This window comes from Schistocerca serialis, chromosome 1 (assembly GCF_023864345.2).
Source record: "Schistocerca serialis cubense isolate TAMUIC-IGC-003099 chromosome 1, iqSchSeri2.2, whole genome shotgun sequence".
Taxonomy (NCBI): domain Eukaryota; kingdom Metazoa; phylum Arthropoda; class Insecta; order Orthoptera; family Acrididae; genus Schistocerca; species Schistocerca serialis.
In genome coordinates, this window is record NC_064638.1 from 883,664,492 (window position 1) to 883,682,494 (window position 18,003).

Here is an 18,003-nt window from a genome sequence, read left to right on the forward strand (position 1 = left end):
TTTGATTTGGAATACTTTATATCACTTAATAGGTCAGCACTACCACAGTGAAACAAACCAACAAGGATCTCAAGTCCTACTTAACCAAGGGGAGTCCTCGAAGTTCTATTTCCCTGGGAGTGGAAGGCAATACACTAATTACCTATCTATAAATGACAAATCCATCTAAATAATAAGACATAGTGGGTTGTGTCGTGATAAATAATGTGGGTATGGAAAAGATAAAATGTAAGTTAATGTCGAAGATTACCGTATCATCAAAGTTGAATCCCACTAAATGAGTAACGTATTTGCGTGCCAAAGGGGCACCGATTGTGCACAAAAAAGAGTTTATTGACTGGAACCATATATTTAGATGGGTTGCCGACGTGTTAAGTGATATAAAGGATACCAAATCATATTGTTTTATTTTGGTTTGCTGTGTAACCTAGGCTCACAAAGTATTTGTGAATATTGTTAGCATGCTCTTTGTATGCTGTTTTTCTCTTAATATGTCATCTGCCATTGGGTTTTGCATCAAGCTGCATTTTTGGTGCCACGGCAACTAATTATATCACCAGTTGTGATACTACCTAGGCCGTAAATATGCATATTATTGTACTTCATAAAATACAGTGTGTCATTTTACTTTAAATGAAGATAGGTCCTCATATATACCAGCGGGTCCTTCATCTATAAGAGTTACATAGGATTTTATATTTTTAAAAAAATTCAGCGAAGCTCCCAATTATATACTGTCTGGCTCTGATGTTTTTAATGTTTTTGCATATTCTCTTGAAAATTCGTGGTGTTAAAGAGTTTTTTGACTAACAAATATGCACATAATTTTTTTTCTGTTGAGCTGTATGTACACAGAGATTTGGTTTAATGCCACTACTTTCATTTTGTAGCTTCAACCATTATTATGATTACCCGTCACTGTCTATAAGTTTGCTTTGTAACCCTGATATACACTATGTGTGTATACTCTTTCATTATGCAGGGGCCTGAAGATGGCACAGTGGAATGCCAAAAATAAAGTAATATGTCAGTTACATGGCTGTTGGTGAATTTCATTGATATTGACAATTACTTAACTATCTGATGTCCTCTGTCCGTGATGGATCAAGAGAGAATTTATAGTTGAGTTCACACAAAAGAGAACAATATGTAGTTCAATAATACAAGTATTATATACAACTTATGCATTAGATTAGCTGTTAGTTTCTAAAGAATCTTTCTTCTGTGTGACAGGAGAAGTCACCCATAAGGAACAACTTACTTTCAGATTAAATTTTGCTACTTGTCAGGTAATTAATATCCATAACTAAATGAACAAAGCGTTGGGAAACAACAGTATTCACCCCTTTTGGAGCTAAAGTAAGTTTTAATCACAAATAAAGCAGGACATTTTTTTCTGTTTTTGTAGTTTTGAATGTCATTATTTGTTCAGAACTCTGATGGTTTATTTACAACGAATTTCATGACAGAGAATTTGTACTGTGGTGCCATAATTAAAATACCTCCATAAACAGTTGTCTGAAAGGTAATTAAGGGTGGGCACCATGTTTCATTTGTCTCTCCCCAAAACTTGCAATAATGCGAAGTGCAGAAGTGGCTGGAACTAAGTCAGAATGTCAAAAATACAGATTTGTTTCCCCAATTTAAATTCTAATCATTGTGTCAGAAATAAATGACCTTTGCTTGATGTGTATTAAATAGATTGGAATAAGATATGAAAAATAAAGAGGAAGCAATATTGAACTTTGCAGTAGTCCATTGATGATTCCCCCCCTCGAATCGAAAAAATATTCCCCCATCCCACCTTCAGTTCACGAATTATGAAGTGCAAAATTTTGCTTACTTTTTGTTAGGTATGACTTGAACTGTCTGTTAGCAATATTATTAATTCCACTTCGTCATATGTAAGGATAGGGCAGACCATGCCGAGGTGGGGGAGCAGGAAAGACGTAACCTTTCATGCTCGCATTGCAGCGCTACACATGCCTGCTATTCTGACAATGCATCTACAGTCTTCTGCCTTTGCATCAGATGCACATCCACAGGGTCCATAGACAGTGGCCATGTGTGAGTGAGTTCAGCTTGAATGAGTGTGTATGTGTTTCCTATTTCCAAAGGAGGGCGTTTTTGTCTGAAAGTTTAATGTTTAGTAGTCTTTTCACTGTGCCTGCCTGCCTGCAACTTAATGCCTTCTCGCTGTGGTAAGTAGCAATCTATCCTTTTCATAATATTATTATTGTTATTCCATCCGGGACTTTCCAGTGTTTGGGAAGACTAACAGACACAGTTTTGTTATCTAATCATTGTAAAATCTGGTGATTGAACATATTGACAGCATTAGCAGTTGAACAACCTGTCTGAAATCAAAATTGTGGTATGATTTTTAGTACCAAAATAGGTCATTATACTGAAGTATATCATTTACCCAAAAATTCTAGAAAATGATATCGTGAAACAGCTCAATAATGATTGGCATCCCTCCTGTCGCATTTTTTATAAATGTGTTTAACTGATTCATATATTTTAATCTCTCTAGAAAACAGACTCAACTTGTGTCACATTAAATGTTACCATTAAATCCATATAAACTTTTATATTTGTGAGGTTTTGTTATTGTCTTAATTTCAGATGGAGGAGTGAGTGAGAGTACGAGATCTCTAAACTTTACGGAAATTGCTTTGTGAACATACTGTCTTGATTTCTTTCTGCTGAACTCATTTACTGTACTGTCTATATTATATTCAAGAAAATATTATCAAAAATACCTGCTACTTGTGAATGAACATTCATAACCCTTCCAGAGGAAAGACTGACACCAGATGCAATCAGCAATCGAAAAAATTTTATGGTGAAAGTTGAAAATTTATGGCAGACCAGGCTTTGAACTCTGATTCTCCCGCTTAACGTGATCAGTTGCCTTAACCACCTCAGCCGTCCAGACATGCTTCCTGTCCAACCAAAATTCTCAACTTGTCACACGCTAGTAATATCCACTGGCCTTTCACCTGCTTGCTAGCAAGACACTGGCCCCTGTTGTGCATCTGTACTGAAGTTATCAAGGCAGCCACAGCTGCAGAGATATATGTATTTCTGACATTGTGCCAGAACAGGGGTGACCTGCAGTGTAATAAACTCAGAAGAAAAACTTCAATAACCCAAGATTGCCAGCAAAGCATTCATTTCGATAACCTATTTCAGTAAGACTACATTATCATCTTCAGATTGTACACTCTACAAATAGAAATAATTTCCTCTTTCTGTGCTATGTATTGTGTCTCATCACGAATATGTATGTGAAGGTCCCAAAAATTACTAGATATCAGCATATCAAATTTAAAATAAACAATATGTACCAACATAAGGAGAGTGTGCCAAATACAAGTGCTCATGCTTGCACAACAGTTGACTACAGCCTCAGATCAGTGACTGTTTTTGAACTGCTTCTACATTCTTGAGATAATTGTATTTAAAGCACATTAATGGAAAGTGTCAAACAGCAACTCGGCTTAGTATTACTTTTAATGCTAATTTTTTGCACCAAGAAAGCATACAATTATACAGTATGGCATGAGCTCTGTCTTTGGGACTGCTGTGATTGCTGTGTAGTAATCCAAACCATGGCCAGTTGTATCTGAATTTGTATATACATACAAGTGTACTGTCTCAAATTGCTTACACATCGTGATGTCTGCTAAAGTCGCAGATATACTAACCTCTCACTGACAATGATACCCACAGCCTTATTGCCATGTTTCACAGGTGCTCTGAAATAACTGTATGTGTTTTTTCATGTATGTACATAGTCCAGAAAATTTTTTCGGAGATGGTTGTTTGTGAGGTCGTGCATAGAGATAAACAATCACTGTAACTGAGGCTGCTAAGTTATGTGTGTGTGCGTTACACCTGGACTCAGCACAAGCCAGTTTGAATCCTGATGGAGGAAAAAAATTTGCATCACCATTATTTAGCTGGCAGTGGAAGAAGATGATGATTATATTTGGTTTGTGGGGCACTCAACTGCGTGGTTATCAGCACCTGTACAAATTCCCAGTCTTCACACAGTCCAGTCTCGCCATTTTCATGAATGATGATGAAGTGATTGAGGACAACACAAACATCCAATCCCCAATGGAAGAAGAGATGCGGCTGTAAAATTGCTATTCACCAAACGCCAGTGTCTTGAGTTAAATTCCAAACCTCTCCCAGTGTCTCACGGGGTGGGCATGGGATATTCTTGATGGTAATCTATCCATTGGATGGGAACTTAAAGTCTAAAGGCTCTGTTTGTGCTACTTGAGATAAGTAAGCTGTGTGCTGGCACCTCTCCCGTCTATCATGATCATCATCATCATTATCAACAACAACAACACAAAATGTCACTACACTATTCATGAACTGATCAGTCACTTATTCAAAAAAATTACAGTCGAGACGATGGATATGCTAGCTGTCCAAGTGGCATCACCTAGAAAGTCTTCTGTCATGCTGTAATCCACCTTAATGACTAAATAAATTGTGATATGCTCATGCCATATCAGCAATATAGGTACACAATGTTACTTTTTATGATAATAAAGATACCTTTCAGAATTTCTCAATGCAAGGTTTACTAATAGTTCAAATATTTCTTCCTTTCAGTCCTGAAGCAGATGTGTTGGAACTTCGCCGCAGATATTCAAACATGTATGTACCATCTGATTTCTTCTCTGCCAACTTTCGATGGGTTGATGCTTTCCCACCAAATACCCCATTCACTTTAGATCGACCATGCTCCTTTCATGTCATGCATAAGGAAGTGGACGCTGTCCTTGACAATAAGGCTGTGCTGGAACCACCAGATGCTGACTACTTGTTCTCAGCAAAGGTAAGTGTCACAGTTACAGTGGCTGTTTATGATTTCTGTTCCATTAAAATAAGGAAGTCCCTAAAAATCCATTCCCTGCGTGTATTTCATTTATAAGATAGTGATGTAAGTTAGAAAAAAAATTATGGACATAGAATAAAATATCTCACATCTGCAGTGCCATTATTTAGAGAAACTCAAGAACCAGAGTAAAAATTACAAATTTTTAAGTGCATGTATGTCATTGTTCTCTATAGTAGTGGGCAATGACAATATACAAGATAAGAAATGAAACCAATTTGTAAAAATATTTCATTGGAATGAGAAGCTAAGGGCTTCATATTCTTTATTTCAGCTATCATCTAAATCACACCTTTAACTCACCTAATTCAAACTGCATAGCTTGTTTCATCATGCCGGCATAATCAGATGCTATTAATAAATTTTACTGCAATCATAGCACAACATAAAGAGTCATGACCATGGGTATGTGGCCTCGTCAATCAAAGATGGATTGTGCATTCTGTGTAATCTGTGTTACCTTTACTATGAAAGTAATGATTTGTTTTTGACTCTTGATGTAACAGATATAACAGCTGCTATATGTTTTGTACTTTAAAGCAAAGACTTGAGTGAACAGTATCTGATGATATTTGTATGCTGAACCTTGGTAAGAATTGGAAATAAATAAGTTAAAGATAAGGTATACAAGGATATTTGAAGAAAGTTTACAAACATGATTACAGGCTCGTGTGGAATTTATTTCCTTTGTTAACAAAAAAGGCTCATAGAGTTTAAAAGCTGAAGCAAAGAGAGTGTGGGTAGAAATTCACTAATTTTGAACATGAGTATTGTAGTAATTATATTGCTATAGTAGAGGGAAACATTCCACGTAGGAAAAATATATCTAAAAACAAAGATGATGTGACTTACCAAATGAAAGTGCTGGCAGGTCGACAGACACACAAACAAACACAAACATACACACAAAATTCAAGCTTTCGCAACAAACAGTTGCCTCATCAGGAAAGAGGGAAGGAGAGGGAAAGACGAAAGGATGTGGGTTTTAAGGGAGAGGGTAAGGAGTCATTCCAATCCCGGGAGCGGAAAGACTTACCTTAGGGGGAAAAAAGGACGGGTATACACTCGCGCACACACACACACATATCCATCCACACATATACAGACACAAGCAGACATATTTAAAGACAAAGAGTTTGAGCAGAGATGTCAGTCGAGGCAGAAGTGCAGAGGCAAAGATGTTGTTGAATGACAGGTGAGGTATGAGTGGCGGCAACTTGAAATTAGCGGAGATTTAGGCCTGGTGGATAACGGGAAGAGAGGATATATTGAAGAGCAAGTTCCCATCTCCGGAGTTCGGATAGGTTGGTGTTAGTGGGAAGTATCCAGATAATTACCTTTGATCGTGTACACCTTCCGGGTTACAGGACTGGAGTAGGTGGTGGTGGGAGGGTGCATGGGACAGGTTTTACATACCTTTGATCGTGTACACCTTCCGGGTTACAGGACTGGAGTAGTACCTTTGATCGTGTACACCTTCCGGGTTACAGGACTGGAGTAGTACCTTTGATCGTGTACACCTTCCGGGTTACAGGACTGGAGTAGGCAGAGCCACGTGTGAAAGCACCCACGTGATCTACCAACTGACCTGCCTACACTGTGACGCATTTTATGTGGGAATGACCAGCAACAAACTGTCCATTCGCATGAATGGACACAGGCAGACAGTGTTTGTTGGTAATGAGGATCACCCTGTGGCTAAACATGCCTTGGTGCACGGCCAGCACATTTTGGCACAGTGTTACACCGTCCGGGTTATCTGGATACTTCCCACTAACACCAACCTATCCGAACTCCGGAGATGGGAACTTGCTCTTCAATATATCCTCTCTTGCCCGTTATCCACCAGGCCTAAATCTCCGCTAATTTCAAGTTGCCGCCACTCATACCTCACCTGTCATTCAACAACATCTTTGCCTCTGCACTTCTGCCTCGACTGACATCTCTGCCCAAACTCTTTGTCTTTAAATATGTCAGCTTGTGTCTGTATATGTGTGGATGGATATGTGTGTGTGTGCGAGTGTATACCCGTCCTTTATTCCCCCTAAGGTAAGTCTTTCCGCTCCTGGGATTGGAATGACTCCTTACCCTTTCCCTTAAAACCCACATCCTTTCGTCTTTCCCTCTCCTTCCCTCTTTCCTGATGAGGCAACAGTTTGTTGCGAAAGCTTGAATTTTGTGTGTACGTTTGTGTGTCTGTCGACTTGCCAGCACTTTCATTTGGTAAGTCACATCATCTTTATTTTTAGATATATTAGTAATTATATTATTTGTCTTGTATGATGACATCTATTATGGTTTCTTCTTGTTCTTAGCACAGTGTCAGAGTATGACTTACGTTGAGCAAAATATTTTTGGACTCATTTTGTCCTCAGTACAACTATTAATCAGAAGATGCAGGTGCTTAAATTGAAGCACAGTACTTTAACTTCACTGTTCCAAGTATGATATTGCAAGTAAATATCCTCAGCAAAAACGTAATACAGATAACTCTTAGTGCAACTTCCTGCTAACTGCAAGCAAAACAAGAACAACAAAGATAAAGCATGCATCAAAGACAGTTTTAACATTAACAAAAGTGTCACTTTTCAACAAGATTTTCCCTAAATTAATTTGAGAGTTTTTAACTAACAATCTGAATGTCATGGTCTTTAAATGTTATTGCATCAGATAGCATTTCTGGTTAAATTCTTTATATGAAAATAATTAAGTTTTTTGAAAAATCATAAAATTAATATGATTAACATTAGATTCTTGTTGAAACACACATTCTGTACATAAATACCCACAGCCAAATTATCTTTGTAATTCAAACTATAGTACCATACATTCGTAAAAAAATTAAATTGTCAGTTGCTCTATATTGGATTCTAATGTAACTTTTTGAGATGTACCAAGTTACTCAATAAGTGACAACAGTTGTTCATTTGTTACTTGCATTATAAGCGGAATTGAATCATAAGTCAGGGTCTGCGAGTGTAAGTACATTTGGAAGCCATCAGGAAACTTGTCTAAATAATTTATGTGCATTGAGATTACATGAAGAAATTACACTGGGGTTTTGTTTAGTGATGCTGTTTTCTCAAAGTAATATATCATACATTTAATACTGACACTTGGAAAGTGAGGTACTGTTTATTTATTGCTCCAGCATCGTTGTCGTCATCATCATCATCATCATCATCATCATCATCATCAGGGAATTCTTCAGCAAGTCAGGTAGGATGTTTCGAAATGATGTACCTCTATATGTTTCTGTCATAGTAGATGTACTCCCACATCACATGATCCCATATCTCTCAATTTCTCTTGAGGTCTTCTTTAATTTGGTCCAGCTGTCTCTTGGTAGGATATCCAACTGGCCTTCATCCTGCCATGTTCCTTTTCAAGTATTGACAGGGAATTTGGTTACGCTGCAGTCATTACATATGATTAAACCCATCCCCATCTCACTGTACTCAGCCTTCCCTCCATGATCATTTCCACTTGCATGTATTTCCTTATGTGCAGATACCCGAATTTTATGTATTTCCTTATGTGCAGATACCTGAACTTCTCTCTCATCTTATTTTGTAGAACAACGCTAAGGAATTTGTTTTCACAAGCTTTTAGTTCACTTAAGTGTCTTCATGGGTGGAATTTAGACTATCTAATAAGAAAATAGTGACTACAAAAATTGTCTTTCACATTCACTTCATAATGGAAAAAGAATTCAGAAGAACTTTGATCACTTGTGTAAAGAGTAGTTTAAAGTTAATGAAGCCAAGGAAATAACAGGAACATGTTCACTTTATTACACCATTTTCCTCCCTCATGTGGAAATTTTGTGTTAATGTAATTGGCCACTCGTACGGGTTTCAGATTTTACATTCAGCAGCATATAATGAATTTTATCAATAGTGGATGCTGTCGAACTCCGTGACTGTGCCTTTATGGGCTGTAGAAAATTATCCGCTACCAGTCACAATAAAAGATTATTTATTTGTCACACGACCGGTTTCGGGCTTGCGCCCATCTTCAGGTGTTTATACATTTATGTACATGTTTGTGCTTTTGGAGATCAATAAAGATGAAGCACCATTGTTACAGTTATGCTGTGGTGATAGTTTTGCCACTTAGTTACATACTTATGGTCATTTTCACATCCATATTTCAGTTTTACCAAGCTATATGGATGTATGAACACCTGAAGATGGGTGCAAGCAGGAAACCGGTCGTGTGACAAATAAATCACCTTTTATTGTGACTGGTAGCGGATATTTTTCTACACCCCAATTCAGCAGCATGTTTTCTAAAGCAGCTGATTAATAATGTGACTGGCAGAGGGTTCATCAAAACTTTTACAGTATTTCTTGACTGTTCTTCTCTCAAACAATGCACAGAGAAAGAAAAAAGCATTTAAAACATTCTGTGTGAGTTCTGATTTCTCTTGTTTTATTATGATGATCATTTTTTGCCCTGTGTAGATGATTATCACAAAATATATCTGCATTCAGAGGAGAAAGTTGGAAATTGAAATTTCATGGAAAGATCTTTCCACAGTGAATAAGCCTTTTTTATAAAGATTGCCACCTAACTTGTGTATCATCCATGGCAATCTCTTCCCTACTTCATGATAATGAAAATGAGCTTCCCTTCTTTGAACTTCTTTGATGTCCTCCGACAATCCTATCTGGTAGGGATCCCATACTCCACAGCAGTACTCTGACAGAAGGCAGACAAGTGTCATATAGGCAGTCTCTTAAGTGGAATTTTTTGCATCTTCTAAGTGTTCTGCCAATAAAACGAAATCTTTGGTTCACCTTCCCCACAACATTATCTGTATAATTTTTCCAGTTTAAGTTATTCGTAATTGTTATTTATTTGAATTGACAGTCTTTATATTTGTGTGATGTATCGTGTAACTTAAATTTAAAAAGTCCTTTTAACATGCGTGTGAATGCGCTCACACTTTTCATTATTTAGAATCACTTGCCACTTTTCACACCATACAGATATCCTGACAAAATAATTTTGCAATTGGATTTGATCTTCTGATGACTGTACTAAACGGAAAAAAAATCATCATCTGCAAGCAATCTAAGAGGTTTGCTCAGATTTCTCCTAAATTCATTTCTTGGTTTGAATAAAAAGGTAGTTATGTTGCACAAAAAAGATATTTTCTGAAGCCGTGCTGACAGTGTATAAGTAGATCATCACCTTTGAGTTGATCTGTTATGTTCTCACACAGTATATATTCCAAATTGTACTGCAAATTGACATCAGTGATATGGGTCTGTAATTTAGCAGATTACCCTTATTTCCTTTCTTGATTGCTGATGTGACCTGTGTAACTTTTCAGTGTGTGCATAAGGATCTTTAACCAAGCAAGCAGTTGTATATATTGTTAAGTACAGAGCCTGTGATATCAGCATACACTGGAAGGAATCTATTTGGTATACAGTCTGGACCAGAAGAATTGCTTTTATTAAGTGATATTAGTTGCTTTGCTGTTTCAGGCGAATCTACTTCTGTTGTTGTGGTCTTCAGTCCTGAGACTGGTTTGATACAGCTCTCCATGCTACTCTACCCTGTGCAAGCTTCTTCATCTCCCAGTACCTACTGCAGCCTACATACTTCTGAATCTGCTTAGTGTATTCATCTCTTGGTCTCCCTCTACGATTTTTACCCTCCACTCTGCCCTCCAGTACTAAATTGGTGATCCCTTGATGCCTCAGAACATGTCCTACCAACCGATCCCTTCTTCTAGTCAAGTTGTGCCACAAGCTCTTCTTCTCCCCAATTCTATTCAATACCTCCTCATTAGTTATGTGATCTACCCATCTAATTTTCAGCATTCTTCTGTAGCACCACATTTCGAAAGCTTCTATTCTCTTCTTGTCTAAACTATTTATCGTCCATGTTTCACTTCCATACATGGCTACGCTCCATACAAATACTTTCAGAAACGACTTCTTGACAGTTAAATCTATACTCGATGTTAACAAATTTCTCTTCTTCAGAAACGCTTTCCTTGCCATTGCCAGTCTACATTTTATATCCTCTCTACTTCAACCATCATCAGTTATTTTGCTCCACAAATAGCAAAACTCCTTTACTACTTTAAATGTCCCATTTCCTAATCTAATTCCCTCACCATCACCCGACTTAATTCGACTACATTCCATTATCCTCGTTTTGCTTTTGTTGATGTTCATCTTATATCCTCCTTTCAAGACTCTATCCATTCCGTTCAACTGCTCTTCCAAGTCCTTTGCTGTCTCTGACAGAATTACAATGTCATCGGCGAACCTCAAAGTTTTTGTTTCTTCTCCATGGATTTTAATACCTACTCCGAATTTTTCTTTTGTTTCCTTTACTGCTTACTCAATATACAGATTGAATAACATCAGGGATAGGCTACAACCCTGCCTCACTCCCTTCCCAACCACTGCTTCCATTTCGTGACCCTCGACTCTTATAACTGCCATCTGGTTTCTGTACAAATTGTAAAGAGCCTTTCGCTCCCTGTATTTTACCCCTGCCACCTTCAGAATTTGAAAGCGAGTATTCCAGTCAACATTGTCAAAAGCTTTCTCTAAGTCTACAAATGCTAGAAATGTGGGTTTGCCTTTCCTTAATCTAGCTTCTAAGATAAGTCGTAGGGTCAGTATTGCCTCACATGTTCCAACATTTCTACGGAATCCAAACTGATCTTCCCCGAGGTCGGCTTCTATCAGTTTTTCCATTCGTCTGTAAAGAATTCGCATTAGTACTTTGCAGCTGTGACTTATTAAACTAGTGAAGGAATTTCAGAAAAGTATGTTTAGTAACTTTGTTGTAGCAGCAGAGCTTAACACTGCGTAATTAAGGTGTCCTCCATTGTATCCAGAATCTTAACTGTTTTAAACGTAAAACTTCACAGTTTTTGTCTCACTTAATTTATTTGAAAAGATAACCAGATTCATCTTTGTAGCCATCATTACATCTTATAAAAACAATGATGTAGATAAGGTAAAGCTGTTAACTGAACTAATTAACAATTTACATGATGCCTAAAATTCAAGCCAAAAGTGGTTATCTGTTCAAATAAATTAAACTGCAAGCAAGACTGTGAGTTCAACTATTTACACGGATGTCACTGCCATAAATTTCCTCCAAAGGTCAAAATCCTCTCCTCTTATCTTTACTGTTTTCTTGGCCTGTTTGTTCACAGTCTATATCTATACTCGACAAGCTGTCTAATGAAGCATGAAGGCAGGTACTTTGTGTACTGCTGTAATTTCCTCCCTCTGATGTTCCAGTTGTGGATGATTTCTGGGGAGACCATGTTTGTTAAGCTCTTGCATGAGTTTAGATTTCTGTCGTATTACTGCCATGTTCATTTTGCAAGCTTTGGAGTAAATAATATATTGGTTTGACTCCTTTTGGAAAACATACTTTCAAAATTTGTATCAGTAGGCGTCTCTGTGATGTGCAACAACTTTCTTGTATCATCTGCTGCTGGAGTAGCTTGCTCACCCATGTGATGCTATTATGCTTACTAAATGAACCTGTTCCAAAATATGCTGCCTTTCTTTTCTCTGTTAAGTCAACCAGGGAGGAGCCCAGGAGTAGAGAATGTCAGAATATGGTTTTGTAAGTTACTACCTGTGTGAGCAAATTACGTATCCTTAACATTCTTTCAGTCCCTTTCAGATTGGCATCAGTCTTCTCTTTGTTGTCCTCCTGTAATTCAGTCTGTACACCTACCTTCAGATATTTAATAGTTGTGGTTGTGTTCAGTGATTGACTGCCTATGGTGTAATCAAACAATAGTAGATCCTTCCATCTGTTTGTGTGCAATAATGTATGTTATGTTAAGAAACTTCCTGGCAGATTAAAACTGTGTGCCCGACCGAGACACGAACTCGGGACCTTTGCCTTTCGCGGGCAAGTGCTCTACCAACTGAGCTACCGAAGCACGACTCACGCCCGGTACTCACAGCTTTACTTCTGCCAGTACCTCGTCTCCTACCTTCCAAACTTTACAGAAGCTCTCCTGCGAACCTTGCAGAACTAGCACTCCTGAAAGAAAGGATGTTGCGGAGACATGGCTTAGCCACAGCCTGGGGGATGTTTCCAGAATGAGATTTTCACTCTGCAGCGGAGTGTGCGCTGATATGAAACTTCCTGGCAGATTAAAACTGTGTGCCCGACCGGTCGGGCACACAGTTTTAATCTGCCAGGAAGTTTCATATCAGCGCACACTCCGCTGCAGAGTGAAAATCTCATTCTATGTTATGTTAGTTTATATCTAGTGTCAACCACTAGTGTTGCTTTATAGAATCAGTCCTTCCAGATTACCCATCAAGAAAAGTCATCTTGTGTATTGCACTTACAGTATTCCTTTTTAAAGTATTTTATCATATGCAAGTCTTGACAGTTGACCTGTTTAGCAGAAAATGAACAACTCATATGTTTTACAAAAATGAAATGCTATTCTTTGGCCCAGTTATCTGCAAACGGAAAGAATTTTCTGTTGTGTGCCTCCAGTGAACATGAAAACTAAAGAAAAGTGGTCTCGATGCTGTCTATAAACTTGAATTTGCACCATAGCTTACTGGCAATATTATATTTGTGAGAAAGCAGAAGCTATAGGTATTTAACAATGATTTACTGTGCTCACTTAACTTAACTATACTTAATGTAATTAGTTAGGCTTTCACGGCCCCCTCCCCCTTTTTTGTTGTGGAATTGCCATGGTGGATCATTCACAGGTATATTTGCCATTGTTTGGTAGCATTTCTTGTTTCCAGTGTCTTGCTAGCGTACTTGGCTTGAAACATCATGGGTGAAATGTCAGAAAGAAGAACCAATAGTGGGTAACGTCTGTTATGCTTAGAATCGTGACCAGATGAATTCTGCATTACCATAATTAATAATAAATATTACAATACTGGAAATTACAGATGTAAACAGCAAACAGAACGTGAGGATAGCCAGCTGCTTGTGAGCTTCCTTCTATCTCTTGACTAATAAAATAATTGGTAGGTGGTGTATTATCATATCTCCTACTGTAAACTAAAGAGGTGTTATTCATTATTTTGAGACAACCAGAGTAAAATCGAGAAAGACTAACCAAGCAAGCAACCAACCAGAAAATGGGAGCTGTAACAGAAAGGGACAAAGAAACCAAATGAGGGAAAGATGTTGCAGTTAGGTATACAGTGAAAGGGAAGAATATACTAATAAAAGGGGATACAGATGGGCGGGGAAATAGCAGTTACAAAAACTAAATAGGAAGGAACAGAAAAGAGAAAGTAACGTAAAGGATTGAAGGAAATCATTGTAAAAGTGGATAGCAAAATAATGATAACCATTATGACTTTTTTTTCTCTTCGTATTTTTCTCTTCTTTTCAAATCCATCATATGTCAAGAGCTTTTTCAGCACTATGGACTTCCCCAGATGTTTCTACATAATTCTAGTCTCATCTAATAAAACCTCTCTCACGACCCACTTCATGCCTAAAATTAATAAACATTATCTTGTGCAGGTGATGTTAATGAGTATGCCATTGATGGAAGAGGTGTACCGCAAATGCTGTCAACTTGCAGAAGAAAAAGACAAGGACTCAGATGATGGGCGTGATTTTGTACACCCAACACGGCTCATCAATTTCCTTGTTGGACTTCGTGGGAAGAATGAAACTATGGCAGTAGGTGGTCCATGGAGCCCATCACTCGATGGTCCCAATCCTGACAAGGACCCTGCAGTTCTCATTCGTACAGCCATCCGTACGTGTCAGGCTCTTACTGGCGTCAATCTCAGCAGTTGCACTCAGTGGTAAGTTCTACCATTTCATTCTTTTTGTTTTGGGCACTGAACTGTGATAGGACACATGTCTAGTAAGATGTGGTACTTTTTGTAACTCCTGCAATTTAATTCGTTATTGCTACCATTGCTCACAAGGGTAAGAAAAGTAAAACAAGAAAGAAACTACTTGATTTATTCTCAGTGCAACAGACTGCAAGAGATGTACAACAGAGAGGAAAGGTATGTGCCATGAGATTGCTTTGTAGTTTTTCAGTCCTGCATCTGAATAGAGGAAAACAGCTGCAGATTGGAGGGTAAGATACAAGAACCTTTTAAAGCAAGGACTGCACCCCCCCCCCCCTTTTTCCCAAAAACCACACACACACACACACACACACACACACACACACACACACACACACACATTGCAGGCTTATACGACTGGAGCAAGCCTGACAAATACACTATTATATTCAGTCGTTTCTCATTTTAGTTTATCTCTTAGCCCTCCACTGACTATTAAAATGTTAATTATTAAAAGTGAGGTATTGAAACAAGCACTTCTACATCTTACGCATTATTTGTTTATTACCATGGATAAGAGTGATAAAGACAGCTTGAAATAATGACTTGTACACTCTCCAGATATTTCCAAAACAGAATGCTGAATGTAAGCACACATAAAAATAGTTTTTCTAGTGCCACTTTGTTTCTGCCTTGGGTAGAATCTCCTGCGTAAGTCTTTGTGGTGGTAAAAACTGCTTGATAAAAAGTGGTATGTGGTCATAAGCTGATGACTCCAGTGGTCCCCTTTTCTGTTGACTTGCCTTCCCTTGTCACTTTAGAGCCAGCATGATATAACAAAGATGTTACTCCAGGATCTGTCATCAGTATTTGAGGGTTTTCTGTTATTCTTGACATTTGAAGGCTTTGTTTGAGTAGGATGAAGATGAGATCTTGATACTGAAATTCCAGACTGTCTCCATTCACATGACAGTCTTTTAATGTTATGTATGTTATGTCTGCTCCCCCACATGGTCATTCAGAACAGTAGCAACTTAAAACATCTACATTTTCTCATCATCATTTAATGTGTAGTTATTTTAATAGCATCTTATGCTTGTTCCTTGTCTGAATCATCTTTAATAAACACTTCATTAACCTGTCATACATTGATGCATGTTTAAGTGACATGAAATGCTCTTCATGTTAATCATTGAGAAATTTCAGCCTCATGTACACTGATAAGCCAAAACATTATGGCCACTACACACCACAACCTTGGACGCCACACAGTGGCGTTGCGGGCACATTACGCGGTAAACAAAAGTATGTAAGTGGAGCAGATTCAGGCAGGGGATCACCTCAGTGAGAATATGGGCTGCAAATGGGGAAATCTATTTAGTTAAATGACTTTGACAAAGATCAGATTATTATCACATAGAGCCTGTGAATGAGTATCTCAAAAATGGTGAAACTGGTTGAATGTTGCATGTGCTAGTGTCATGAGGGTCTATGGAAAGAGGCAGGAAACTACCACTAGGTGCTAAATGGGTGGGCATCCACGACTCTTCATAGAATGTGGGGTTTCGAGGCATGTTTGCTCTGTGAAGTAGGATGGATGGATGATGACCTGTGGCATCTCTACTGAAAGAACTCAATGCTGGTGCATGCACAAGTGTTTCATAGCATGCCATTCATCGCATATTGTTGAACCTGGAGCTCTCCAGCGAACCACCCCTATGTGTTCACATGTCAACCCAGCAACATCATCAGTTGTTATTGCAGCAGAGACAGAACATCGGGAATTGATCATCAATCTGTGGAAATGGGATGGCTTTTTGTGTGTGTCACACTTTTGCTACCCTAGGTTGCTGGTCATGTCTCGGTGACCAAATTCACATGATGTAAATTATATGGAACCCATCGGGGTCGCTATTGGGCACCATCACTGGGTAAGCAAATCAGCGGCCCTTTATTATTTATATGAATTACACGACCTGTATGTAAACATCTAAAACCACATACGTCCACAAACCTACCAACAAATTGTTGGATCCCTAATATGCAGAATCAGTATGTATTTCATTCCAAAAGTGGCCAAACAAGCTATTAAGCAGGTGGTTATAATGTCTTGGCTCATCAGTGTATATGTGATGATAGAGTAGTGACCATCAACAATGATAAGAAGCTATTTGGCGTATTAGCTATTGAAAACTGTGGTAAAACACACTTAGTCTTTCACTATACTTCCACCCATTTGTGTACTATATAATACAAATTTTGATAACTTTTTACTAACAGTCCAAAGTATTATTGTGTAGATGAAAATGATAAAATAATAGCAATTGTGGGTGATTTTTATCTTACATTCATTACATCTCTGTTGTAAAATAATACATAGGTGAGGTGAGTAAATGCATATATTTGCACATCATAAACAGTATTTTTGAAATTTTCCCGGCAGATAGACTATTCCATTGTTTTTTTGGCACGCATCTGGCCATCATAACTTCCTCTTCCTCACCAAACACTACCAAAGAAAATTGGTGACTAATTCCTATTGTAATTCAAGCTATACTTCATGGGGAGGGAAGGGGGGGGGGGGCTCGTTTGTGTCATCTAGATGTCATAGTTGTTATAGCTACACAGTAACAGATAAAACTTATGTATCAAGGAGAGAATGTTCATGTTGAGTACAAATAAACATAGAGCTGCCTGAGAAACTGAATACCCACACTGCTTTAGAGACAAATGTTGCATCTTTCAAATTGATTATACATGACAAAATGCCGGGCAATGAAGTGTAAGCCTTCAAGGACACATAGTACACCTTTTGGTGAGCAGGTGGTTTCACGTGGCTGGAGGTTGACAAGGTTAGAACTTGACTGCAGAATCAACGTTCCAAAGATGTCATAGGCTTGAAATTATATCTGAATTTCCAAAAGTGGTACATTTCATAAAGCCTGCTTGCCACTTCCAACAAGATTGCAGTAAATGAACTGCAGCACTAGTGTAAAAGAAAAAAAAAATTGATACACTTGTAGAAAATTAGATTCCATCACCTAAGAGATGTACAACTTGCATTTTGTCATAGCAGCTCATCCTTTCCCATTTGCTTGGAAGCATGCTGATAATGTAATCCAATAAAAATCAGACTGTGTTCATAAAGACTCCACCACAAAACAAGTCACAAAGTTCTGCAACTGACAATTCTTTCACAGACAGATTTTTTAAAATTATTTATTTAAGTTCTGTTTTTAACTTAGGAAATTAGAATAAAAAGCAAAATATGCTAACACA

At 38.0% G+C, this 18,003-nt stretch overlaps 1 protein-coding gene across 3 annotated transcripts in view; it reads left to right on the forward strand.

Moving 5' to 3' along the window:
- Positions 1-18,003, forward strand: part of LOC126410937 (cell division cycle and apoptosis regulator protein 1-like) — a 259,834-nt gene that overhangs the window by 123,327 nt on the left and 118,504 nt on the right. For all 3 annotated transcript variants that reach the window (XM_050081326.1, XM_050081328.1, XM_050081327.1), the window contains exons 9-10: positions 4,639-4,864; positions 14,441-14,730. In XM_050081326.1, the coding sequence (XP_049937283.1) occupies positions 4,639-4,864; positions 14,441-14,730 (516 nt within the window). The remainder of the gene's footprint in view (positions 1-4,638; positions 4,865-14,440; positions 14,731-18,003) is intronic.